General features: G+C 38.9%; 2 protein-coding genes and 1 long non-coding RNA gene across 3 annotated transcripts in view; 2 read left to right on the forward strand and 1 right to left on the reverse strand.

Annotated features, from left to right (window-relative positions):
- Nucleotides 1-5,917, forward strand: part of LOC135636545 (uncharacterized) — a 6,960-nt gene extending 1,043 nt beyond the window's left edge. Inside the window, exons 2-5 of the long non-coding RNA XR_010495913.1 lie at nucleotides 215-514; nucleotides 2,482-2,541; nucleotides 5,697-5,774; nucleotides 5,881-5,917. This is a non-coding gene — a long non-coding RNA (uncharacterized LOC135636545). The remainder of the gene's footprint in view (nucleotides 1-214; nucleotides 515-2,481; nucleotides 2,542-5,696; nucleotides 5,775-5,880) is intronic.
- A 2,033-nt stretch (nucleotides 5,918-7,950) lies between these two features.
- On the forward strand, nucleotides 7,951-27,263 carry LOC103974455 (uncharacterized). Its single transcript, XM_065145555.1, has 13 exons — nucleotides 7,951-8,019; nucleotides 15,484-15,582; nucleotides 15,673-15,736; nucleotides 16,846-17,045; nucleotides 17,133-17,199; nucleotides 17,424-17,680; nucleotides 18,290-18,737; nucleotides 18,846-18,946; nucleotides 19,031-19,074; nucleotides 20,799-20,979; nucleotides 24,685-24,829; nucleotides 26,553-26,671; nucleotides 26,764-27,263. Exons 1-13 carry the CDS (start codon nucleotides 7,951-7,953, stop codon nucleotides 26,959-26,961), a joined length of 1,992 nt encoding a protein of 663 aa, XP_065001627.1. The 3' UTR covers nucleotides 26,962-27,263.
- Nucleotides 9,681-12,518, reverse strand: LOC135635700 (uncharacterized). The gene is made up of 5 exons (XM_065146969.1): nucleotides 12,374-12,518; nucleotides 11,181-11,243; nucleotides 10,786-11,096; nucleotides 10,657-10,711; nucleotides 9,681-10,558 (listed from the first exon to the last, which is right to left on the reverse strand). Exons 2-5 carry the CDS (start codon nucleotides 11,236-11,238, stop codon nucleotides 10,275-10,277), a joined length of 708 nt encoding a protein of 235 aa, XP_065003041.1. The 5' UTR covers nucleotides 11,239-11,243; nucleotides 12,374-12,518; the 3' UTR covers nucleotides 9,681-10,274.
- Nucleotides 27,264-27,635: the final 372 nt, after the last annotated feature.

Raw genomic sequence — 27,635 nt, forward strand, 5'->3', positions numbered from 1 at the left:
AAGCATCTGAACACATATTTTAACTTAACTACAGGTTTTGTAAACTAATTTTTGCAATTTTGGGTTTCATATTAAGTGTGTTTTTGCACATATGGCTAACCTACTTATACAGTATCATTGTCATATGAGTAAATTAAGGTATTTTACATTTGTTAGAGTGTTTTTAGACTGTTCTGGGTGACTTGATAAAGTGTGATTGGTCATTAAACACTAGAAGCAAGGCATTTAGTTCGATTGAACCAAATGAGAATCCGGACAGCTTAAAAACCCGCCCCTTACCCAACCGCACAATGGACACCGCGGGCACCCCTGCCCTAAACCCAGCGACTCTTTCTCCCGAGCGACGACTACGGCATTTCCTCGGCGATCGGCTGTCTTCCTCCCCATCGGCGAACAGCGGAAGCAACGGCGGTGTCTTCCTCCGCTGAGTTCCTGTCGCTGCGGCGTTTTCCTCGGTGAACGGCGGCTGCCGCGTCTTCCTCTCCATCGGCGAAACAGCGTCTCCGCCCCCCCGGTATCTCTCTCTTTCTTTTCTTCCTCCTTCGCCGTTGCAGCCCCCCCTTCCCCGATCCCTCCTCTCTCCCCCTCCCTCTTCCACTGTCGCAGCTCCGCTCCTTCCGCCGACACCTTCCTCCCCCTCCCTTCTCCTCCCTCTTTACCCTTTACCCCTCTCTCGCTGCTCCTCCCTTCCCCGACACCATCCTCCCCTTCCCTCCTTCTTCCCCCTTCTCCACGTTTCCTCCCCCTTCTCCGACACCATCCTCCCCTCCGGGACCACAGCTCTTCCTCCCTCTTCCATCCCTTCCTGGAAGCGCCCCCCCAAACCCAACACACCCCGCAACAGCCGCCCCCATCCCCCGCCCACCACGCGCCTTCCCCCCCCCCCCCCCCCCCCGGGGTCATCCCCTTCCTCCCCCCATCCCCGATAGAGTTGGTTATTGATGTGGAAAATCTCGATATTGTGGGTTATTTTATGCGATCTTGGCAATTGGTGTTTTTAATCTTGAGAGTAGGTTATTTTTTATATTCTCTAATTCCAGGTGGAATGTTAGTTAATGGGTTTGCTGATCATCTTTTTGGCACCATCAATTTTAACTTCTCTCATGTTTGTATTTTTTTATAAAATATGTCTGATTTCTTTTCTTTTTATTGCTCGTGTTTTCTGGAGGAAAGGAAAGTTATAGGGCTATTGGATAATCTTCTCTTTTGGTGAATAAATAATTTAGTGTAGTATTGCTTATTGATAATTTGGTCAATAAATAATAAGTTGGAAGTCCCTGTGGTAGGTCATAGTTCTTTTTAACAGACCCTAAACCATAAACCCTAAACTAAACCCTAAACCCTAAACGGGTGTGTGCGTGGATAACGCGCTCGTTTGGGCCAATGCAGGGGTCGGGTCAGGCATCGGTCTTATTCAATTTTTATCATTTATCTCATTGTTTGATTATTTATTATTGCCAATGTTGTCTATGTCAATTATTTTAAATCTCAATTATTTTTTTATTTTAGTAATATTTATTTGGGCCCAAGCTGGGCTTCCTCGGACACTGGTGTGATTCAATTACAATTGGGTTAACCTGAGTCGAGTTATTTTGTATCTCTAGTTTGAACCAAATAAGATTCGGGATACCGCAATACCTCGCCCCTTACCGACCTCACAACAAAGTGCCCAGGCGTACCCGTGACCTAAACACAGCGACTCTCTCCCCAGCGGCGACTCTCTTTCTCCCCAACGGCGACTGTGGCGTTTCCTCGGCGAGTGGTTGTCTTCCCCTCCATCGGCAAACAGCGTAAGCAATGGCGGTGTCTTCCTCCGGGAAGTTCTTGGCTGCGGCGTTTTCCTGGTAGATTTTGTTTTGTGTGTGGATTAGTAGACAATATTCAATAGTAGCCAAATCGAATTCCTAGGTTCTTTCGATGATTCCTTTCACCCTCCGAAGATTCTATCTCCTATCCCGGATCCTCTCTCCACCACCTCATCTTCAATCTAGGTTATTTTGGATCCTCCAAGTAGCTCTTGGCGTTGCGACATTTTCCTTGGTGAATGGCATTTTCCTTAGTGAAACGACAACGACGACATCCCTTCCCCGATCCTCCTCCCTACTACCTCTTCCACCTTTTGTCGCAGCTCCTCTCCTGGTTTAGGGTATGATCAAGATGTATGCTGATAAGGTCATCACCAGAAGGAAGAGGCCCATCAAGCAGCACCTCAACGATGGCTCGATAAGGGTCATGTTGGACCATGTTGTCGAACGCCAAAAGGCTCGGCAGGGGACCCTATCGGACCTTTCTTGTTATCGCCAAGAAGTGGAAGACCAAAATCAGATTCTTTTTATGGAAGAAACTTCTCTTGATCGCCCTAGATTTTACCCTTAACCACTCTTGTATATAAGATTTTGGGTGTTTTTAATCTTTATATCTAGGCTTAGGGTTTTTTGTTTGGTTTTTTGTTCTGATTTTGATTTTGACTTGTTTTTGTAGGCATCAAGTGCCTGGCAAATCAGGTGTGGGTGATGATTTAGGTGTACACTATGTCTTGCGGTAAGCATCACGTCTTGAACTTGAGTGATTTTAGTTGTTCTTTGTTTTCTTCTCTTTAACAACTATATTGTATGGCTTTCTATTTCATGAGAAATTGGGTAACAACAATTTAATGGGACTTTTCAGAGTATGATGTAAATGGATCTTCAAATTTTCCTCACTGTTACATATGATAGTATTAATTACTCATTTGGTTGCATACACTTGTTCACAAACATTGGTTTAGCAACAGTTCATCCTATAACCTGACTAGCATTAATTGTGAGGTCATTTTATGTTCCACTCATCGTCAGATAGTGGTGTAATGCTGGAATACTACCTGAAGGGTGCTAAATTCTAACAAAAGGATGTACTTATATATGATGTCTTAAATGCGAAGAAAATATGTGTTTGTCAATTTGTTGTTATATCATTCTATTTTCTAATTATCTAAGCACATTTATAGGTGGTGATGTTACAACTTCTACAAGGTCTTGTTCTTTCATGTTTTCCGTTTCCTTATTTGCTGGTAGTAATTTTTTTGTTATTAGAAGGTTTTGTACCATTTGTCAGAATTATTTACAAACTTATTCAATTAGTGCTACTTAAAGTTATCCTTATCTTAAATTGTAATACTTGTTTATTTTGTGAAAAAGAAGCAACACTATGCACATAACAATAGCAATAAAACTAATTGGACTGTATAGTCTCATGATTGTGTCTTTATCTCTTGAAATATTGCATAGTTCTCCATTTTCCTTTTGCTTATTCTATTTATGGATGCTCATGCCAACCCTAAATCTGTATTTGGGTCTCACTACTATGGCCTTGTGCTTCATGTGGCTTTAGAAAATGGTCGAGTGTTGTGTTCTTTTCAATTCATTCTCTCTCTCTCTAAAATTGATGGAAGAATTAGATTGTGATGAAGTTGGGAATTAAGGTTTCACACCAGCCTCTTGCAAATTGCAAATGTGAGTTAGATTGACATGCAATGCTTGTTAACTATTTAGACAAAGAAGACTTGTAAGTGTGGTTGGTACAAGACAATCAAGGTTGTTTAGCTTTGACATGAAGGAGCTTTTGAGGGTCGACTAATCGATGATTTTTACATTCCTAAACTCACAAAATTAGATAAGTCTTTATTATCTTAAAAAACGTTGAAGTTGCAATCTTCTATGTGCATCAACATGCATTTGATGTAGATCATTATCTGCACATGTTAATTTATACCCATGGATATATATATCATATGCTTTATTTGACATGTAAAACCAAACAACAAGAAAAGTGATTAAACTCATAAGGTACTCTATGACATTTTTTAATTAAAAAATAAGGAGGTGGTACTTTCCCTAACTTTGTAGAAGAATAAGTAGTTTTGCTAATTTTTTTATCTAGTGAGGATTAATATTGTCGATGGTGCTAGGCGCTAAAACACCAAAGTGCTAAAATGCCCATGGCACTAGGTGCATACTTAAGTGAAATTAGACACTCCTAAATATTAAATTTAAAAGACATGATAAATTTAATCATTTCCAAAACACTAGGAAGTGGTTGTGAGTTGCTATCAGTTGGGATGGGAAGAGGGAGGAGGTATGAGAGAGAGTTGTCAGTTGGGACGGGTGGTTGTCGGCTTATCGACTGGGAGGGGAAAAGGGGAAGAAGGACAAGGCATGAGAGAGGGTTTTCCTTGATGGTGCTCTTAGCCTCTCTCAACATATAGAGGAGCTCAAGGAGAGTCACCTAAAGCTTGTTCATGTGGGTTATCCTCTAGGACCATTCCTAGACCCGTGAGTTTCTTTATCCACTCAATCATCTTAAGGATATGGTTCTGAACCAGTGTCCTCTAAGTCATCCTAGCGCAGAAGAGACTTGCATATCTATATTGTTGAGGCCTTTCTTGCTCCCCAAACAATTTATGAAAATATAAGAGAATGGATCTGGTATTCACCTTTTTATATTGTCTCTGTAACTCAGGAGTTATGAAGCTATATGTAACAATGAGCAAGTGTGAAATCGTCTAAGACATGAGCCCCACGCCTGTCCTAAGCTTTTTACGCCCCCACTGTAGATTGATGATATCGCTGTGACTTTGTTCCTCCTTGCGTTCTTCGTCCTCTTCGGTTGCTGCCAGTGATTGCAAAAGGCGCTCGGGCGCTCGTCTAGGCGCTCGGGCGAGGCGAGGCGAGGCCCGAGCGCCTCGCTAATGTCCCAGGCGGCGCGCTACAAACAGGCGCTCGCCCGAGCCCAGGCGCTGGGCGCTTTGGGCGAGCGCCTGGGTAAACCAAGGCGACCGAACCAGAATTTTAGGTCTGGTTCGACCCTGGTTCGGTTGTTAGTTGGTTCAATCGAACCAACAAAACCGATATAACCCCAACCCTAACCCAACACTAACCTTCTGCCGCTGCCATTCTCGTTCCCGATCCCGATCGCGATCTAGTCGCTCGCTGCCGCTGCTCGTCGCTGTCGCTGCTCGCGCCTCCCGCGAGCCTTCCCGCTACTCGCGCCTCCCTCGAGCCCTCCTGCTGCTCGCGCCTCCCGCGAGCCCTCTCGCCTCCTGCGAGCCCTCCCGCGCGCCTTCCCGCTGCTCGCGCCTTCCACTCCCTTTCCCGCTGCCGCTGCCGCCGCCGTCGCTCGCCGCTGCTGCTGTTGCCGCCGCTCGCCGTTGCTGCTGTTGCCGCTGCTGCCGCCGCCGCTCGCCGCTGCTTCCTCGTTTCTCCTTCAGGCTCAGTATACTCTTAATATTAAGTTTATTTGAATTTTGAAATGATTAATTTTCTGTTAATAGATTAATAATATATTATTTTGATTTTAATGTTGTTAATTTTTATTTATTTAAAATTATTAATTATATTATATATTTTTAAATTTTAGCGCCTCGCTTCGCTCGGGGGACCGCCTAGCGCCTCGGGCGTTTGTGGACCTTGGCACCTAGCGCTTTTTAAATCACTGGTTGCTGCTGCTCGGCGTGTTGCTTGTTTGAGATCGTTGTAAGCTCTATGCCTCTTGTTGACACCGGTTTCTAGGGTTTAAAAGGTTTACGACGTTTATATTTAAGGAAGTTACGGCTGAATATCTAGTTTTGTGGATCTCCACCTGAATTTTCTTCCAGACTATGTTCTTGTTTGAATTATTTATCATTGATTGTTATGCTTCCTGACTTAATTGTGACATAGGAGAAACTTTCGGAACAGAAATTGTGGCTTGCTTTGAAGTGGGAATATCATCCTTGAAAAATGCTTGAAAAAGAAAAGGTGTTTTTCTTGCGTTATCTGCATCAGATGTTTGGCCAATGAAAAGTCCAAATTTTGTCATGTATTCTGATTTTTTTTTGAACTATTGTTTTTGTTTTAATCCCAGATGGGACAAGCTACGTGGGAGAGATGATTAATCGGTTTGTTACATTACATTTTCGCAGATTATTTTCAATTTTGCTTTACTTTATATGTCTAGTTATAACCTTTGCTAAGCAGGCACCCTTCCTTACCGCCTCCTTTGTTATTCACTTGGTAATTTAGCAATAACAGTGTATGTTTGGAACATGTTTAAATACAAACCCTGAATGAATAGGTAATTGTCTCTTACAATCACTGTCTTGTTGAATGAAAGCGACTTGTGCCTCCATTACTGTGCAACTTTGATCTTAGTTTATTTTAGTTAAATATTTATTATATTAGGGAAGTAAATTATGATTTGGAACCTAGACCAAAAGGAGGTAAAAAGTGTTCTGTTCCTTTCTTGAAGATATTTAAGGAAGTTTCTTGATGCGAAAATAGATTATAATGAAAGGTCTATATACTGGTCATATCATAATAAGTAGAATCACCTTTTTTGTCTGATATGATAAATATATATTATTCATGCCTTCTCTCTTTCACGATTCTCAAGTTATTTTTACTTTACTAAAGACTGAAATCATTATGTGTCCTAAGTCTAAAATAATATTTTCTTTACAATGTATATGTGGCAGCTGTAACATAAATAGTACCAGTGACAAAAGCAGCTCGATCAAAATGTACTTGTTTGCATAATAAATGTCATGTACTTGGAGATTCATTTTTGTTTTTCCCCCTTCACTGGATTGTTGCTGTGAGAGATTTTTCTTTATTGTCCATCTCAGTCCGCTAGAAAAATACTTTCGAGAATAAATATAGTCTCCTATGCAAGTACCCCATTATCTATAATGTCGAAACTTTTCATTAGAAAAAGGGCATATCTCCTTGGAAGTTTCATCATGCAAAGCTATCTGCACAGAGGATGTGAAATTGCATCTGGTTATTCGTATTTGATTACCTTTCTTTATTTTAAAAATGTTTTACTTTTCCTTTCCGGAAATTTTATACTTAAATGAGAAAATCAAATCGTTGAATATCAATACTTGTTGCTATTCTAACCGAAAATGTAGTCTTTGCAGTACTAAGTGACATGCATTCTCTGCTCACCAAATAGGGAAAAGAAATCATTGGGATCTTGCTTATCAGGATATGTTGATATTCTAAATTGTACATTAGTTATTGTGATACATGTTTTACTATTTCCATGTTTTAATGTTTCCCAAGTTTTGATCAGTTGTCATCCATTGGTGTCATGGTAAGGTTGCTAGTTTGCTACGAGTCATGGAAACCACCTCTTTGCTTGTGCATTCATTGACGCTCTCTAGACTTCCATTGGCGAGAACTTGTGCATTGGACCATTCTTTTTTGTTATCCATTGCTGTAAAGTTGAAGCAGAACATGTGTTCTCCATCGATGTGTATTATGTTTTTATGCTAAAACAGAGTGCCACCAACCTATATGAGCCTTCTTTCGAACTTATTTTTACTGTGTTTTCTTCTAGTATGATTGAATTGAGACCTGTTTGTCTGTACCCAACCTTGGCATGTCTTTTTCTGATGTCCCATTTCTTTTTTGTGCTTATTTAGCATAAGTTGGATCTGCTATGTTCTCCTTTGAGAATCAATGGACATATTGGGAATCTTCCATTTGACTGGTTTAAACTTGTGAAAAGTGTACATATTGAAGTTATTATTTACACATCTGAAAAGTGTACTATCGTATTCTATCACCACTTTATCTTGTCTTTATATTCTTTTAGAGATTGCTAGCACTATGATGCATGGATCTTATTAAGTGATCCTTTTTAGGGAACATATGCGTGGCTGTTATGAATTGTTACATTTAGTTTAAACTCATTTGGACATGTTACTAAAGTTTCTCAATTTTGGTATGTTCAGCTCATACTAAGGTAGTTACATTTTAACCCAGCAGCCACTGATTGGTCATCATTTGGGAATTTATTTTTTTTTTATTTTTTTTTCTTGGAAAGTTTTAATCTTGTCTTGTTATATTTAAATAACTTTCTGTGTGTTATATTGGAGTGTTTCTTTTTGGGTATAATTTGTGCTGGATGCATGATTATACTGAAAATTAAATGTGGCAACCTTTGCAGGTTATAAAAGATTTCTCAGGATGTCTTGGTGTACTATTGAGTCTGATCCTGGTAAGTCAGTGATATGAAGTGAATTTTTGCTGCTAAAATTATTTTTCATGACATCTTTCTCATGCATATGTCTTTGTCATTAATGGATTCTTTTTTCTTTTGTACAAAGATCAGTCAGTGATTTCTTTTTTCTGGATTTCTAAACTTGTTGAAGCATTGTGTACTAGATCATATACTTATATGTGACATTTCATCGTATAACTTTTTGAATTGAACTATTTTTTCCTTGAATGGGATATTATTTTGATCCAGGAGATGAGACAAATCTTGTGATTTTTTTATGAGACCTGATCTTTTTTCATTCAAAATAGCAGCCAACAGGCTTCTACTTGTACTATTTTCCATCTACCCTGTCGACATTCAGAAATAGCTAACCTAAAAATCAAGGTTGACTTCCATATATAATATTCAACATATGGAGACATAGTTACATGATGCTGGCTCCTTTAAGCTTCAAAATTGGAAAACTAAAATCTAGTTTACTTGTTGGTTCATTGAAAATGTAGTCAATTGTGCATAAATCACAAGAGATACATGTGCCTTGGTAAGTTCAGGGAATGACATAGGTTAAAGAGAAACAGATTATACTCAAGGCTTCTCCTATTGACTCCCACTATAAGATTGTAAAGTTAATTAAAAAACAATGCAACACAAGAATTGGAAATATGAATGTAGAGAATTGTCTAAGTTCATTATGTATAATTAAAACCTTCCTCTCCACATACGAATCTGGATAACTGAGCAAGCATTAGAGAAGGGAGGGGACGACAGAACAGGAGAGAGAGGAAGCGAGGAGATCACATGAGAGGGAGGAGAGGAGAGGAGAGGAGAAGAGATGATAAAACAGGAGAGGCGAAGAGAGAAGAGCACAGGAGTGGGGAGGAGAGGAGTGAACAGGAAGAGACGAAAGAGGGGAGGAGACGGTAGTAGAAGGGACGAAAGAGAGAAGAGAACAGTACCGGGGAGAGGAGGCGACTTAGCCTTCGAAAACAGCAGCGGGAGGCCGCGGCTTGCGGCAACGACAGACAGGAGGTGATTCGGCCGGCGATGATGGCAACGGCAACATAAACATATACATATACATATACATATACATATACATATACATATACATATACATATACATATACATATACATATACATATACATATATATATATATATATATATATATATATATATATATATATATAGACATCGAGTCGACTCTGTAAACTCAACCGATTGTACCGAGTCGACTCACGAGTCAACCCGAGTCCATTAGATTTACGTTTTCGAGATCGAGTCAACTCGCTTGGTCTGGATCGCATGATTCTGCGGTCCGGATATCTTTCGATTTGATTCGGGTAACTGTGCGTGTAGGCACACGGGAAGGAGCATCACCCGGTGATAACATACAATCACCATCATCCCTGTGTTGTTGTTGCTTGCCCTCAACGAAGCAGGTCTACAATATCTTGTTCCTCTCCGGTATGGATGCCATGGATACGTGTTGTGGTCAGTTATTACCGACCGATATTCTCGCTGCCGATGATCCCTTTATCACCGGGTGATGCTCCTTCCCGTGTGCCTACATGCACAGTTACCCCAATCAAATCGAAAGATATCGGATACCCTTCCTGATTTGGACACCATGTAACACTGAAGGCTCTAGTTAAGTTGGACATCGGTATGCTTGTAACAATGTTCTCAGATTACCCCTTAGCTATCTGCAAGTTCTGTCCTGTTAATCTAATTGTACATGCTAAATGTAAACTTAGATACATAACCTTGACATTGCTCTTAAATCTTCATGGTGTACTCCATTATAAGAATAATAAGAGGCTTAATGAAGAAATTTTTAGGAGAAACTAAAAAGTTTCCATTATAATGGCACGGATCATTATTATCCATCATAATTTATATATGAGAAGCTAAATGATTCGACTGTACATCATACTCGATGCAAATATTTGCTCTGGAAAAGTATGATAATTACAGTTTAAAATCATGATCCAATTCATATCCTCTTAAAGACAAAAATATGATCAATCATAAGATACGATCAAAACCAGAAATTTTCATGTGTTTCCTACCTCAACTTGCTATATCCCTAAGGAATTAGTCAAAATAATTCGCAACTCCTACTTACCGGTGGCTCCACTAGAATGAGACAAGTTGTAAAGAGCGTCCATGCTGGAAAGCTTTGTTGATGCTTGATATAGCATTTAGAAGCTAATAAGAACCCAAACTTATATAGAGAATAATCAAATAACTTACATCTCAGACATTGAAAGGCAACTTGCTTGTTCCTTTGACTCTACAATATTGGATCGCACGTCAATATCACCAATTTGCACACATTCTCCATCTCCATAGGTCTTTAAAAGGATTGATTGTTCAGCCTGAAATGGTTGTTGAACTGCATTTATTTCAGAGTGAGTAGCCCCTGTTTGGTTGCAGCCAGAGCATAGGGATGAGGCACAGAATGATTCCTCGACTCCAAGTTCTTTGTCATCATGTTGTGAATTAGCTTTTGGCCTAAAGCTATCAACAGGTCCTAATGACATGAAAATTTACACTTAAAGAGCAGGGTGTCAAAATAAATTAATCTTAATATTTAAAAGTTAATCCAAGTTATAACATAATCAGGATTACCAGTCGTCTTCAAGCGACCATTAGGAAAATCCAAGCTAAAGCACATATCTGCATCCTGTAGCAATAAGGTTTTACTAATAGCATTTATCCACCATGCAAGTGACAACTTAACAAAAGGTTCACCTTTACCTGATCTATGTTTCCTTGATTTTGTTGGAAATTCTCTACATATTTACCTTCAGATTCTACGGGTTCTGCAAGTGTGGACTTCAGTTGCCCAACAGATTCTTGCACGGAATGGTGGTCACAGGCCACACTATAGGAATTGGAAACACAAGGTTGGAGATAGGGGTGCTCCATCTCAAGGTTTGAATCAGCATCCGGAGCCACAGGCTCGAGAGGAGGAGCATACAGGGTTGCATCAGAAGTTTGGGGGGCTGCGGAGGTATCCTTAACAGGTTTTGCACGAGCTTTAGGTAGGAATTTGCCCAATTTTCGGTCTGCTAGGATCCACAGTAGCACTTCAGCATTGAAGATAACAAGAAAATTTTGAGCAAATAAAAAAGTTTGTTCATAGCAATAACCTGGGGAAGAAGCTGGGTGATGAAAAATGTCATCGGAAGGATCTAATTCATCAAACATAGCTTCTGCATGAAGGTAGTCCCAAATCATACCATAAGGAATTCTTATAATATCATAAACTCTTGAACTGATTGGGATAAAACTTATATTCCACACAACAAATTATCAATCATAAAGCCACAACCAAATGTAAGATAAGTATATGCCAAGCCCTAACCCATTAAACAAAGATTGAGAAACCAAGAATTTTGCTATACTCATACAAAAATAAATGAATACTTTTTCTTCCGCGGGTGCAGGGGGTGAATAAATAGAAAGAAGAGCGAAAAAAGAGACAAATAAAAAAAACCTAAATTGGAGGTAAAACAGGACCATTGATTATATCTGGAAATAGATAAATAATTTTATGCTATTGCCAATCAGCTCATGAGTAGTATATATTATATGTATACTTCCATATTCCCTTATAGTATGCCTCTCTAATTCATTTATATTAATAAATGTTTCAAATACCGGTAGTATCAACTGTGAACACATAGCAGCCAATATTTTACTAGTTCGTTCAAGCATTTTGTGAGACCTGATACCAGTCAGAATTTTTAATATTTTTGTGATACCACCAATACATGTTGATTAATATATGTTCAGTAGACTAAAATCATCTCATTCCATCAAAATCCAAAGCTGGTAGTGAGTTGAGATTTTAAACCTTGATATTAACATCTTCCAATCTTAATTGTGCATAAATCACAAGAGATACATGTGCCTTGGTAAGTTCAGGGAATGACATAGGTTAAAGAGAAACAGATTATGCTCAAGGCTTCTCCTATTGACTCCCACTATAAGATTGTAAAGTTAATTAAAAAACAATGCAACACAAGAATTGGAAATATGAATGTAGAGAATTGTCTAAGTTCATTATGTATAATTAAAACCTTCCTCTCCACATACGAATCTGGATAACTGAGCAAGCATTAGAGAAGGGAGGGGACGACAGAACAGGAGAGAGAGGAAGCGAGGAGATCACATGAGAGGGAGGAGAGGAGAGGAGAGGAGAAGAGAAGGGAAGAGAGGATAAAACAGGAGAGGCGAAGAGAGAAGAGCACAGGAGTGGGGAGGAGAGGAGTGAACAGGAAGAGACGAAAGAGAGGAGGAGACGGTAGCAGAAGGGACGAAAGAGAGAAGAGAACAGTACCGGCGAGAGGAGGCGACTTAGCGTTCGAAAACAGCAGCGGGAGGCCGCGGCTTGCGGCAATGGCAGACAGGAGGTGATTCGGCCGGCGATGATGGCAGCGTCAGCATAAACAAAACCTAGGGCTCACTCGTCGATCGTCCCTCGTCCCCCCGACTACTCGTACACGCCGCAACCGCTTCCCTGGCTCCTATATATATATATATATATATATATATATATATATATATATATATATATATATATATATATATATATATATATATATGTATATATGTATGTATGTATGTATGTATGTATATTATATATTATATATTATAGAGAGAGAGAGAGTGAGAGAGAGAGAGAGAGACATCGAGTCGACTCTGTAAACTCAAGGTCGCCTCGGACAATCAATCGATTGTACCGAGTCGACTCACGAGTCAACCCGAGTCCATTAGATTTACGTTTTCGAGATCGAGTCAACTCGCTTGGTCTGGATCGTATGATTCTGCGGTCCGGATATCTTTCGATTTGATTCGTGTAACTGTGCGTGTAGGCACACGGGAAGGAGCATCACCCGGTGATAACATACAATCACCATCATCCCTGTGTTGTTGTTGCTTGCTCTCAACGAAGCAAGTCTACAATATCTTGTTCCTCTCCGGTATGGATGCCATGGATACGTGTTGTGGTCGGTTATTACCGACCGATATTCTCGCTGCCGATGATCCCTTTATCACCGGGTGATGCTCCTTCCCGTGTGCCTACACGCACAGTTACCCCAATCAAATCGAAAGATATCCGGACCGCTGAATCATGCGATCCAGACCTAGCGTGTTGACTCAATCTCGAAAACGTAAATCTAATGGACTCGGGTTGACTCGTGAGTCGACTCGGTACAATCGGTTGATCGTCCGAGTCGACCTCGAGTTTACAGAGTCGACTCTATGTCTCTCTCTCTCTATCTCTCTCTTTATATTATATATATATATATATATAGGAGCCAGGGAAGCTGTTGTGGCGTGTACGAGTAGCCGGGGGGACGAGGGACGATCGACGAGGGAGCCCTAGGTTTTATTTATGCTACCGCTGCCAACATCGCCGGCCGAATCACCTCCTGTATGCCGCTGCCGCAAGCCGCGGTCTCCCGTTGCTGTTTTCGAAGGCTAAGTCGCCTCCTCTCGCCGGTACTGTTCTCTTCTCTCTTTCGTCCCTTCTGCTACCGTCTCCTCCCCTCTTTCGTCTCTTCCTGTTCACTCCTCTCCTCCCCACTCCTGTGCTCTTCTCTTTTCGCCTCTCCTGTTTTATCCTCTCTTCCCTTCTCTTCTCCTCTCCTCTCTCCTCCCTCTCATGTGATCTCCTCGCTTCCTCTCTCTCCTGTTTTGTCGTCCCCTCCCTTCTCTAATGCTTGCTCAGTTATCCAGATTCGTATGTGGAGAGGAAGGTTTTAATTATACATAATGAACTTAGACAATTCTCTGCATTCAAATTTCCAATTCTTGTGTTGCATTGTTTTTTAATTAATTTTACAATCTTATAGTGGGAGTTAATAGGAGAAGCCTTGAGCATAATCTGTTTCTCTTTAACCTATGTCATTACCTGAACTTACCAAGGCACATGTATCTCTTGTGATTTATGCACAATTAAGATTGGAAGATGTTGATATCAAGGTTTAAAATCTCAACTCGCTACCAGCTTCGGATTTTGCTGGAATGATGTGATTTTAGTATACTGAACATATATCAATTAACATGTATTGGCGGTATCACAAAAATATTAAAAATTCTGACTGGTATCAGGTCTCACGAGATGCTTGATCGAACTAGTAAAATATTGGCTGCTATGTGTTGACAGTTGATACTACCGGTATTTGAAGCATTTATTAATATAAATGAATTAGAGAGGCATACTATAAGGGAATATGGAAGTATACATATCATATATACTACTCATGAGCTGATTGGTAACATAAACTTATTTATCTATTTCCAGATATAATCAATGGTCCTGTTTTACCTCCAATTTAGGTTTCTTTATTTGTCTCTTTTTTCGCTCTTCTTTCTATTTATTCACCCCCTGCACCCGCGGAAGAAAAAGTATTCATTTATTTTTGTATGAGTACAACAATATTCTTGGTTTCTCAATCTTTGTTTAATGGGTTAGGGCTTCGCATATACTCATCTTACATTTGGTTGTGGCTTTATGATTGATAATTCGTTGTGTGGAATATAAGTTTTATCTCAATCAGTTCAAGAGTTTATGATATTATAAGAATTCCTTATGGTATGATTTGGGACTACCTTCATGCAGAAGCTATGTTTGATGAATTAGATCCTTCCGATGACATTTTTCATCACCTTGCTATGTCCAAACTTTTTTATTTGCTCAAAATTTTCTTGTTATTTTCAATGCTGAAGTGCTACTGTGGATCCTAGCAGACCGAAAATTGGGCAAATTCCTACCTAAAGCTCGTGCAAAACCTGTTAAGGTTACCTCCGCAGCCCCCAAAACTTCTGATGCTACCCTGTATGCTCCTCCTCTCGAGCCTGTGGCTCCGGATGCTGATTCAAACCTTGAGATGGAGCGCCCCTATCTCCAACCTTGTGTTTCCAATTCCTATAGTGTGGCCTGTGACCACCATTCCGTGCAAGAATCTGTTGGGCAACTGAAGTCCACACTTGCAGAACCCGTAGAATCTGAAGGTAAATATGTGGAGAATTTCCAGCAAAATCAAGGAAACATAGATCAGGTAAAGGTGAACCTTTTGTTAAGTTGTCACTTGCATGGTGAATAAATGCTATTAGTAAAACCTTATTGCTACAGGATGCGGATATGTTCTTTAGCTTGGATTTTCCTAATGGTCGCTTGAAGACGACTGGTAATCCTGATTATGTTATAACTTGGATTAACTTTTAAATATTAAGATTAATTTATTTTGACACCCTGCTCTTTAAGTGTAAATTTTCATGTCATTAGGACCTGTTGATAGCTTTAGGCCAAAAGCTAATTCACAACATGATGACAAAGAACTTGTAGTCGAGGAGTCATTCTGTGCCTCATCCCTCTGCTTTGGCTGCAACCAAACAGGGGCTACTCACTCTGAAATAAATGCAGTTCAACAACCATTTCAGGCTGAACAATCAATCCTTTTAAAGACCTATGGAGATGGAGAATGTGTACAAATTGGTGATATTGACGTGCGATCCAATATTGCAGAGTCAAAGGAACAGGCAAGTTGCCTTTCAATGTCTGAGATGTAAGTTATTTGATTGTTCTCTATATAAGTTTGGGTTCTTATTAGCTTCTAAATGCTATATCAGGCATCAACAAAGCTTTCCAGCATGGACGCTCTTTACGACTTGTCTCATTCTAGTGGAGCCATTGGTAAGTAGGAGTTGCGAATTATTTTGACTAATTCCTTAGGGATATAGCAAGTTGAGGTAGGAAACACATGAAAATTTCTGGTTTTGATCGTATCTTATGATTGATCATATTTTTGTCTTTAAGAGGATTTGAATTGGATCATGATTTTAAACTGTAATTATCATACTTTTCCAGAGCAAATATTTGCATCGAGTATGATGTGCAGTCGAATCATTTAGCTTCTCATATATAAATTGTGATGGATAATAATGATCCGTGCCATTATAATGTAAACTTTTTAGTTTCTCCTAAAAATTTCTTCATTAAGCCTCTTATTATTCTTGTAATGGAGTACAACATGAAGATTTAAGAGCAATGTCAAGGTTATGTATCTAAGTTTACATTTAGCATGTACAATTAGATTAACAGGACAGAACTTGCAGATAGCTAAGGGGTAATCTGAGAACATTGTTACAAGCATACCGATGTCCAACTTAACTAGAGCCTTCAATGTTACATGGTGTCCAAATCATGAAGGGTATCCGATACATTTGATCTGCAAACTCTAGTTATTATTTATGTTAGAGATTTATTGTGTGCTAGGTCTAGATTATGGTCGTAAAACTGTAGGTAAACCTTGTGCTTGTCATTGGAGAATGGGCCTCATGCTACTTGCATGATTGTCATAAAAGAAGAAAACAGGTCTTTCTGTTTCTGTTGAAATGGATTCCTCAACATCTAGGACCTATACATTAAAACATTGAGTTGTTCATGAATTGTCTGATCACTTGGGAGGTTCATGTCATGAAGAACAATTCTATAATGCAGAAACGAGGTGGTTCTAATGTTCGATCAATAAAATACTTAACTAGGTATGTTTTCTGTTCTGTTGAAGTTGAGTTCCCATTATTAAGTTAGCCTATGTTCAGGTTGCATTTATGTTCCTCAGTATGAACTCCATTATGATATTTTTGGTGTGCTATCTCTACTATCTACACGTTGCTAATTTCCAAAATCCTTTTCATGTACTCTTTTCATTGACTACATTTTCATTGAGTGGTGGCTGTAAACAGAAGGTTTTGACACAATGTGCCATAAACATGTCATGTTATTACCATATACTATTCTAGGTATGGAGGCAATTGTTGAGGACACAAACCTTGCAACTGCTTGCTCTGGATCAAATATTTTGTCATCCGAATTGAATGATACCCAACAACCTCTTCTTATAGCAAAAGATTTCGCAGCCTCAAAATCCACTGATGATGGACTTCAAGTCTCATTATCGGATGATGATTTGCAAGCTTTTCCAGATAATCGACAGGAAGTGGTATTGAACGATTATTTTCCTTCAGTGCAAATCATAGTTTCAAGTTTACATTGTAGCTTATCTTTTGTGTGACCGGATTCATTTTAGGAGATGGCAATGCTTTCTGGCCTTGAATCACTTGATGAATTTTCTTTTCAGCACAATAGCACCACTGGTAAGTAGAGATGCAACAGATAGTTTTTCAACATATTCAATGTTTTTGAGAATTAGATATAAATCCAACCCATGCATGTTGAATAATATCATATTTTTTCTTGAACATAGTCCTATTTTTCATACAATTGTAGGCTTTGTTTGGCAACATGTTCTATTCCTTTCTCTTTTGTCTTTTAACGAATGCTTTGAGATGATTTGTTATCAACTTATTTTTCTTTCTAGATGTCAGACAAGTAGGCAAGTTCCAACCTAGAAACAAGTCACAACCAATAAAGGGAACTGCTAAATCTGTTTCTTTTATTCTTCCTGATGCTTCCATTACTGGTCCTCCTCCCATGGGATCCTTTTCTGAGATAACGAACCCTTCTTCTGTACAAGCGAAGATCGATATACCTGTGGACAATCCTTTGCATTCATCAATCATAACCTCAGACTGCAATGAAGGTGTTCAAATAGATCACCGAGAGGTGGGAGAAGAGGTAAACTTTGTTTCTTGTCCGCTTGTCTTTTATCAGCAGAACTTGTTATATGGATATTCTGTTTGCTATTATGATGCATTAGGGAATTCAGGCTGAAACTTTCAATACTAATTTTCTTCCAAGCCAGCCACAACTTTGTATGTAGCAATCCTCCTTGAAGTGGGATTATTGTTCAAATTTTGCTACTTTCTGGTCTGTATTGAATTTTCTCTTTTTTTCTTTACACTTCTGTTGAATCATAGAATTCAATCTGCTGGTTAATTTCATCTGATGCCCAGACTTGGATTAAGAGACATCACAAGCACTGGTTCTGCTGTTTGTAATAGTGTTATCGACACTGTCGCTTTTGATAAGGATCCTTCAACTGTAAAGACAGACTTCTTAGAGGATCATGCTTCTGTTAAATCAGACACTGACATTGACTCATTTGTTCCCTGATGACTTGGCCTTAGTGCAAACAGATTTTACTGAGACTTCTAACCTTAAGTTGTTGCCAATGACATTTAAACTTACTCTCAAGTAATTGGTAGTATCTCTTATCCTAGATTGATTATGTAAGGTAATTTTTATTTGATCACATCTTATGAGGTATGTCACCTTTATTCCCAGAATAGAGAAGAAATCAGACTTCCAAAGGGTTTGGAGGATATTCATACCGAGTCCCAATCCCAAATTGTTCAAAAACTTAAGCAGCGGATCCATGAAGGAAGGCCTACTTCAGAAAATGATGAAGATGATGATGCTCATAAACCATGTAGGAAACTGAGAAAGAGGATAGCCAAGTGCAGTACTGACCAAATTGAAGTTGGAAGCAATGATGAACGTGATATTGACAACTTTAATGTCTCTCAGATGGATAACAGCCAAAGTGATGATTGTCATAGGGATGAAGATATGCCTAGGCCAAAGAGGACCAAGAGAAAGTCAAAGAGGCAGACAAATGAAATCGAAAAACCCACTCGGAAGCGTAAGAAAGCCTTTGAAAAACCTGATTCTGTTGTAGAGAATTCACCTAAAAAGAAGTTTCCTCATGCCACAAGGCGAAGGAGAAGGCAAGGTAAATGAACTTGCAGTCTTACGTAATGTTATCATAAACTCATGCTGCACCTGTTGGAAGAAACTGAATGAACTTCAGTCGATAATTCATTATCTTTGAAATGTTTAGTGAACAAAGTTTTACTGCAAACACCTGAAGATGAGATTGACCCGAGACAGATTAGCATAAGAGACCTAATAATGCTTGCAGAAGCTAAGGAGCGTATAGCAGTATGTCTTTTTTGGCTGCTTGAATGTTATCACTTATAATTGGTATTGTTGTATGTTGATGTTATTTTGAATGTTATTCTGCAGAGTAAAGAAGCGGCGGCAACGAGTAAATTATTCTCAGGTCAGAGGTACGAAAAATATCTCACAGGGTTGCAAAATAGAATGTTTCACTTTGTGGGTTTTTAGATTATTTATATATTGGGATCTCGTGCCCCAGATCTCGGACGTCTAGAGGATATAAGCATACTCTCTTAGTCTCTTTTAAATCAGTAGCACTATGTATTTTGAAACCCTTCCTGGCGAGTGAATCATTTTCTGGCTGTATTATAGACGGTTTAATTGTCATGGAATAAATGAAATCTAAGATATATATCAATTTGACAACTATAAAAATGGACAGTGAATAAGCGTATTGTTGTCTGATATATGAGGTCTGTAATCAATTAGGCTTGAGTAATATGTAAATGCAGACAATACATTTCAGTCATAATCAGGTTTGCAACATAAAGGTTCAAAAACAGACAGAAAACTTTTGAAAATTCTCTTATCCACCAAATCATATTTTCTTAATCTAAATACTTTGACAGGTAGAAACTTATAGAAGTATTGCCGCTAGAAACATGATAGTGAGAGGAAGAAACTTTGAAAGACGAAGTAAATTAGTTATTGACTCTAATGGCTTTGATAATGATGGATGAAGGGCCTCCTTAAAATAATGAGTGGTGGCAAGTAGAAGTGAGAAACATTTAGAAAAGTGCTTTTGACTTGGCCTTTAGCATGTCATTGTAGTAGGAGCCTTCCCTGAGATTGTGCCACAAATTAACTTGCTTAGATTTACCTTTGAATTTATGTTTGAAGATATGCAGTGGGGCATGCTTGGAGCTCTAATTGGAGCTTGTAATAGTACTGTGGTATATTAGTCTTTGTGATTGTTTATTCATGTGCATGAGTGGCACATACCTTTGTGGTTTTTCTCCTTGGTTGTTTGGGCATCTCTCTTTGTGGTTTTAGGATCCTCTATTTTTAGGCTTCAAAAAACCTGGACTTGCTCATGGATTTTCAAGTCAGAATGGTTGTACATATCTATGATCTGTACTAAATGTATAAATTGTGTGTATTTTCTGATGAAAATTTGTATACTTAAAAAGGATGTATATATAGGACTTATGCACCAGCTCAAAGTTTATGATAGTGACTATATGGAAAATTAAGTTAAGTTACACATGACACACTGTATTGAAGCTCATGTATAGTTGTGCACTATCTGACACCCATAGATTACCACAAGTAGCCTCTCACTGTGCAACAAAAGAGCATGAGAACAAACCTACACGTGAGAGGATGAGATATGGATGAAGAGGGGAAAATAATAGGGGCATGTTGATGCAAGTGAAGAGAAAACAAAGGTGAGTGCAAAAGAGAAGGAAGAGAGGTAAAGGGACAGTTATATATTTTTCTGCTCAGTTGAGGATCCTATTTTGTTAAAGATAAGCATAGTATATTTTTTATTATTATAGTTTCAATTGGTTTAAACATCAAAAGGTAATGTTCATGTATATTTTCTTTTGACAAACAGATGTTTATCATAGGGGCTGGTATGTAGTATTAAAGGAAAACATTTGAATATTTTTATAGTAGTTATTGATGAGAAGGGCTGTGATACAAACACCATGAAAACACAAGATGGAAATGAAATTTTTATGGAAAAGGTTAGTAACATCTATAATGGCTGGGCATATCTTTTTAAACATATATAGGTTAATGTCCATCTCATTATCCATCATCTTGTAAGAAGTTCTTCGTAAATGCCATATCTAAGTTCCATGATTTGATCAAAATTTTTATATAACAGTACTAGTTCTTTGTCCAATAACGAGGACATTCTTTTTGGAGAGGATCAAGAACTGAATCATTCAGGTGAAGAAGCAAATCAGAATGTGCAATCAACTCCCAAGAGATTGAATTACCATTCTTACATGAACCGGCCACAAACTAGTAGATGGTCAAAAGCAGAAACAAAGTTGTTCTACGAGGTACTTTGATCTTGTCACACCATGTTTCTTTTTAGTTTATATGTAATATATGAAAAAAGGAATGCTGCAGCACATGTTTCTTTGAACTTCCTAGTGACAAACCAGCTCAAGATTTCACCCAGTTGGCTTTCATTTCTCTAACCCGTGGCCTTTGTTTTTCTGCTTTTCTTTTGTTCAACTCTTAGTTCTTGTGTACTACCGTAGATTCTCATTTCATTCATTATGCACCAAGCAATCTGTTCTGAATATAGCATTCTGCCATCCAAATGGAGGGTTTAATTCCCCATTAAACCCTTTCTATTGCTGAAGTACATGACTGCATGCTTCTTTATGCCTTAGTGGCTCTGTCACAGTTAGCTCCTCTTTTGAAATTTGGAGGATGCTGGATACTGTTGTAGTGCAGTAAGTGAAACTTCATTTCATTTATCTTTTTCTTGGGTTTTGTATTTGTTTCTCCTTTCATCACATTGGCATGCATACTGTGTTGGCATGGCATAAGACCTCCATGCTAATGGCATGTACTGCAGCACGTAAAAGACAAATATGGCAACTGCTTCAATTACTACAGTTATTATATAGTGTAAAGCTTAAAGAATGCAATTTGTATTTTGCTTTTTCCAAAAATAAAGATATCAAAATATAAAATATAAGAAAAAGTAGGCAAAATGAAAATTTTGTGACCTTGATATATCTATGAAGTTCATAAGTAGAAAGAACATAGTTAAGGAACTAATTTCATGACTCTGTATGAGCTAATTTGTAATAAGCTCTAACATATGTTCTCTTTAACGCACAGCTTCATATCCTCTATTTAAGTTCAACATGCAAGATTGTAGCTTTTGGTGACCCCATTGACTAGTTTTTCCTCTTCCCTCTCTGCTTTCTTCCTCCCCTCTGTCTCTATTTCTATCTTCTTTTCTTTTTTTTCCTTTCTCCTTTTTTTTGTTATTATTCTTTTGTTCCTCTTATCTGCCAGTCAAATTGGTCAATCATCCTCCATATCAAGGTTAGGCTTGTGTCTAATGGATTCATAGGCTGATCATTCTTTGTTCCTCTCATCTGCCGGTCAGACCTTGTGTTCAATGGATCCATAAGTTGGTCCGAATTAGGCGATTTATGTTCATATGTGTTTCTATATTATTTGAGTAGTTTGAAGTATATTATTTTTATGTTTTTTTCAAGAATTACATTAGAAGTACAATTTGAGTTAGAAAATGTATTACTTGAGAACAAATTAGCCTAGAGATTGAAAAAGGTGATTCTTTATCTACTTCAGTTAGGGTAGGACTTTCTTTAAAGGAACTACGAATTGCAAGTCTTAATAAATGAGGGGGTGAATGGGCTAAAAGGGGCATCATTAGTAAAGTCCCCACAAGTGCCCACATGGCATTGCTATGGAATAAGATAGCGAACCAGCCCTAGACACTTCCCTAAAGGCCCATCTAGTTATGTGCCACCCGAGTAGCTCTTGGGTGTCGTGTTGGCTAACACTCCACACCACTCTGTGGAGCAAGAAATCTCCAAAATGGTTGCTTAATGGCTTGTTTCTAAGCAGTTTTGCCTTTGCGTGTCGACTGCACACAATCCGCACTTACAAGCCTAAAACGATCACAAAAGCCAACCAAAATAAGCCTACCAAGCCTATTGCAAGCCCCTGTGCAAAGCATAAACAAAATCAAAAGACATGGGTATACACAAGTATTTCATCAAACACCCTATTCACATATTTGTTCGTGACATTCTTTCCCACTTATTCTTTTAACATCCTCGTCGAAGCCTTTGCGGATGTTGCATCTCCTTACCTTTGCTGAATCTTCAATCTTCTACTCCAGTTGCAATGCATCTCTTGACTCCTAATTGCTCTCTGCTGTTGTTGTTGAGTAGACGAACTTTAATCGACCACGTTGTTTCAACTTGCAAACGACTCTAACTTGGTGTGGGGTCGATCAAGTTGTGTAGATCTTTGTTGGTTCGTGTAGATCCTATAGATAAAGGAAAAGACATTCCTTGTTATGCGATAATATCTTAAACGTCTCGCGCTACTTGAACTAGGTAGATGTTTGTTGGAACTTTAAAGTGTATCGCCTCGCAGACTTTGAAGCTTTTGAGGTCTTTTGCCCATTTGATTTCTCTTCTATTTAGTTGTCGCCTCCAAATAGGTTCGCATCACTTTTGCTTTCAATTGACATTTTGTTGGTAAATGAAGCGGATAGTCTACTCTCGGTAGAATCGATCACTACTGGTGAGAATTTGACAATTGTTGTCTTTTATTAAGTTTCTTTGAAGGGTCTTTGAACATGTGCATAGTTCCTCTGTTGGATAAATAAGGGAACTGAGGTATTCGGTTTTGCTCATTCTTTTAAGAGTTGAGAAGACAAAGGTTACTCGACTTTACTTGTCTCCTCGAGGGTTGTATTCCATGTATCGAGCTGGTTACTTACCTTATTCTTTGCTCACACTTTTGAAGCATTAGAAATGTTTTCATTCCTTGCATTGAGTTGGCTACTATGATTTACCTTCTCATTGAATAGTTTGAGGATTGCGACACACACAGGAGAAGTTCCGCGAAGGACTTGATCATACAAAAATATGATTGGGAGCTACTGGGAGCCCCACATTGGTGAACAACACGATGACAAGAAGAGCTATGGATTCAAGGAGTGAATGTCATGGTACCACAGAGGTGGGTCTTCCGTGCGTGCATCGAATTTTGCATCAAATGAAAACTTTGATCATCACTATATGGGGGTTGTGTTCCATCGAGGGGGAATTATGAGTGCAAGTACTAGTGAGTCCCATCGGGGGACTTGATCACATAGAGGTATGATCGAAGGGGCTGGAGGGTTGGATTGCTTCAGAGCTCATATTCGCTTAAGGGAGTTTGGTAAGTCAGGGGACAAGGTTGAGTAAGCGGACATTGCTATCAAGGATGCAACGGAGAACAGAATCAACACGAGCTCTGCAACATGATGGTGGGGCTTCCGCGGAGTCATTGATCCTTTACTCTTATGGAGGGAGAGCACATGATCGTGGGAAGGGACCGAGGAGGTGGAGACTATAAATGCAAACTCCAAATACCGAGACAATGTTGAAGGACAGAGTCCAAGGAACTTCGTAAGACCGCTGGGCTTCTCATCAAAATAGTTGAAAGTGGGGGACTTCGGGTCGATGCAGGAGTGCTCGACCAAGAAACGAGGAAGTTTGATAGGTTGTATCGTAGATAGTCGGTAGAATAATCATTACACAAACACATGTTATTTTCTAATTATTATATTAAGGAATTTAACCTCGAGGATGTTCGTGATATTTTAAAAACATTTGAGGGGAATTAAACAGATATTTAACCATTTGACAAGGGTATGTCAGAATATTTTTCCAGAATAAAAAATATAAAAAATTCAAAAAATAAAGATATGAATTATCGGAACTCAGAAGTCATTTTTGACTTGCTGTTTCCTCTGTACGAGTACTGAATAACCGGTCCTAATTACTTGATCTAAGGGACCAGTGAATTCAGTGCCCACAATGAGGGTAATTTGGTCTATGTAAAGTTTGCTTGATGTTCCTCAATATTGATCTTTTGTGCAAGAATGACAGGAAAATCGATTGGGTAGTTCTTTAATTTTTTGCTGAACTATTGGTGGTATGCTTTAATTCTATTAGGTGTTTCTGATCGAATATTCTGTGTGCTGATTGAATGTGTAGGCTATTCACCAATTTGGAACAGATTTTGCAATGATACAGCAGCTGTTCCCTAATCGCACACGCCATCAAGTGAAACTAAAATTCAAAATTGAAGAACGCAAACATCCTTCGCAAGTCCATGATGCTTTACTTCGTCCTTCCAAAGGTAAGAAATTGATTTTTTGCTGTTCCCAAAATTTTAAATTCTCTTAGTATGTGACTGACTTTTTGCTACTCACTCAAATTCTCTTAGCTTGATCTATCACCTGATGTTTAATTTAAGTTCTGGTTTTGCTATGAAGACAGATTTCTTCAATACTATAAAATGTTAGATTGATTGAAGCAATCTATTGTACTTATCTGAATGAGTATAAATTCTATTTGTTAAATAAGATCAGCAATTTGACATCAGAAAGCAGAAATCAGCTATCCAAGCTATTTGAGAAATTTGATGCAAAAAAGGAATGAATTGAAGAAGAATTTAATAAAAATGGGGAGAAAAGGAGTTGCTGGTAGAGAAGGAAAAAAAGAGAGGAATTCGGTGAAAAAAAGGGGAAAATGATGGGAAAGACACTGACATGGGTGGTAGGCCTACTGCTAGTAAACTCAATACCAGTAAAATACTGGGTAGTAGCCTGGTACGAAATTCAATTCGGTGAAGTTGCTTGTCTGTGTGTTGGTTTGTGGTTAAACCGATAAACACCCAACCAGTTCTGGCTTGTCCAAATGTCTTTGGGTCCTCCTTCCTCTGGAAAAGAGATGTAGAATGGAATAACAGAACTAAATGCTTGTAAATATTTGAGTTGCAGCATCTGCAACACAATGTCATGAGATGGCCTTTAAGTGGATGAGGAACCTTTTCTTCTATTTTTTTGACATCAGCACAACGGTAAGATCCTTCCTTTGTGATATAGATATTTGTGAGAGCCTCTTGCACTAGATTTTTCACCTTCATAATAAAATAATTAGTTCACCTGGGTTTTAAATCACTGTGTTGTATTTTTCAATTAATGTGCATCATGACCATCCAAAACTGTACCCTAGTGGTGGGGGTTCATGGCAGTCGTTTGAAGATAGCCCACACATTATGCAAGATACAGTTGAGATGTGATCATAAGTCTCACATATGCGTCATGATACATTTTTTTTTTTCTTTCAACAAAAGTATTCATCGTTAACCTTGACATATAAATTCCCCCTCTTTCATATTTGTGGTATTTTAGTTCTAGAATTACAGATAAATTGATGCTGTTGTCGGAGAAGATATGACTTAGCACCAGATACGGTGGTAGGATCCCTCACTCCCATGATTTTAGTCGAGTCAAAGAGCTAGAGAACATTAGAATTATTAAACACGATTTTTTTATGTTATTTGATCAGTAATTCTATCATTTAATTATTAACTCGAATGATATAATACTAGTAATAATTCAGATGTCTAGGAAGTTTTCAGGAGATTCAATTGATGTTTACTTGATCAGTAATTCTAATTTCATATTGCCACAACTAGCCACAAATATGTATGAGGAGGATGGAAGCTTGATCGAGGTAAAGAAACCATCAGAAATGTGCCTTTTGGAGGGCGTCAGATTGATATGTTGCACCTTATGTTTGATCAGTAGCCTGCTCTTTTATCCGAAACTGTGTGAGGCTTTGCAGTAGCTTCTTACTGATAGTCCTATGCCAGGTAGCTATTCTGCTATCATCATGTTCTTTAATTAATTTGGAAGCACGTTAAACATAAAGCGTGAAATGATTATATCTGTTTCATCAGGTTTATTTATTCATGTATTTTTGGAGATGTCACCATATACAAATAAATTAAGCCATTGTGAAAATGCATGTGAAATTTGATACGCTTAATCCTGATTATTATTATTTTTTGGCAGATCGTACACACGTTATGCAAGTAATTAAGCAGCTCCAAATTAGGGCAAAGCCAACTTCCAACGGAGAGACAGATGGTGATCAGGTGAATCCATTGCAGGATGGCGTTGGTAAAAAGGAGGTATCCCTTGAACATTTCTCTCTAGAGATAAATCTGCTTGGTCACCCAGGATTCTAACGTGATTTATCGGAATCAATCTGTTGTCGAAGCAGGAAGAAACAAGCGGAGTCCAGAGTGACCAAGAGCAGCAGAGTGATTGTGAAGATGAAGTTGAGGGCCCTGAGGAGTTGGATGATTCGAAAGGTGAAGCCAATAGTCCCTCGAATTTTGATGAGCATCAGGGTCTGTTCGAGTGGGATGGTGCTACTTCCCCTCAAGACACAGAAAAAGACACTCGCTGGGAGATGTGAACCGTGGTTGGACCCCTATCCTGCCTCTGCCTGCCTGCCTTCCCACGGAGTATAAATTATGATTGATTAACGACTTCCTCTATTTTATTATCTTCTTGAATCATAATTTTATTTCTCTCGATGTTATCGTGTGTTGAGATTTGGGTTTCGTGATGTGTGAAGGGGACATTCGTAACTTTCCACGATAGCAAAATGTTTGCCTCTGGAGTTACTTTCCACGTGAAAGCTGGTTTGCGCTGCTTTTGCAGTGCCAGACGCTTGTTGGAAATTTAATCGAGATAGATACTCATTTCTCCTTGGAACTCCGTATGGATGCGTCTTATATTTGTTCAGAATCGAAATAAAGCACAAAAAAAAAAAAAAAAAAGAATCAACATGTCGTTCCTGCCGTCCCTTGTGGGATGATGATCGATCGGTCGGATATGCTAACCCGGAGTTTCTCACTATCGACGCTTGTCAGACGACGCCCAACCACTTTTGCCGGTGGTAAAAGGGTTCTTCAGCCTGTTGTTCCAGAATCGGTCAAATCCAGTGATGACCGTTTCTGGTGGCGAGCTGAAAGCACGCTTCGGAGTCCCTACCTCCCGCCCGCCCGCCCGCATGTAGCTGGTCCCAACCACATGAAGGAAGGATGATGATGACTCGGCGGCTTCCGTCCGGGGATGTTTAGAAAG

Source organism: Musa acuminata, chromosome BXJ3-4, assembly GCF_036884655.1.
Source record: "Musa acuminata AAA Group cultivar baxijiao chromosome BXJ3-4, Cavendish_Baxijiao_AAA, whole genome shotgun sequence".
In the NCBI taxonomy this organism is placed as follows: Eukaryota; Viridiplantae; Streptophyta; class Magnoliopsida; order Zingiberales; family Musaceae; genus Musa; species Musa acuminata.

Bases quoted from the DNA above. Each gene is read 5' to 3' on its own strand.
- LOC135635700 (XM_065146969.1), bottom strand. From the start codon at position 11,238: ATGTTTGATGAATTAGATCCTTCCGATGACATTTTTCATCACCCAGCT. The intron at 11,097-11,180 runs GTTATTGCTATG...GGATCCTAGCAG, and splicing joins TCACCCAGCTTCTTCCCCAG to ACCGAAAATTGGGCAAATTC. The intron at 10,559-10,656 runs GTAATCCTGATT...TCATGTCATTAG, and splicing joins TGGTCGCTTGAAGACGACTG to GACCTGTTGATAGCTTTAGG.
- LOC103974455 (XM_065145555.1), top strand. From the start codon at position 7,951: ATGTGGCAACCTTTGCAGGTTATAAAAGATTTCTCAGGATGTCTTGGT. The intron at 17,200-17,423 runs GTAAGTAGAGAT...TTTTCTTTCTAG, and splicing joins TCAGCACAATAGCACCACTG to ATGTCAGACAAGTAGGCAAG. The intron at 24,830-26,552 runs GTAAGAAATTGA...ATTTTTTGGCAG, and splicing joins TTTACTTCGTCCTTCCAAAG to ATCGTACACACGTTATGCAA.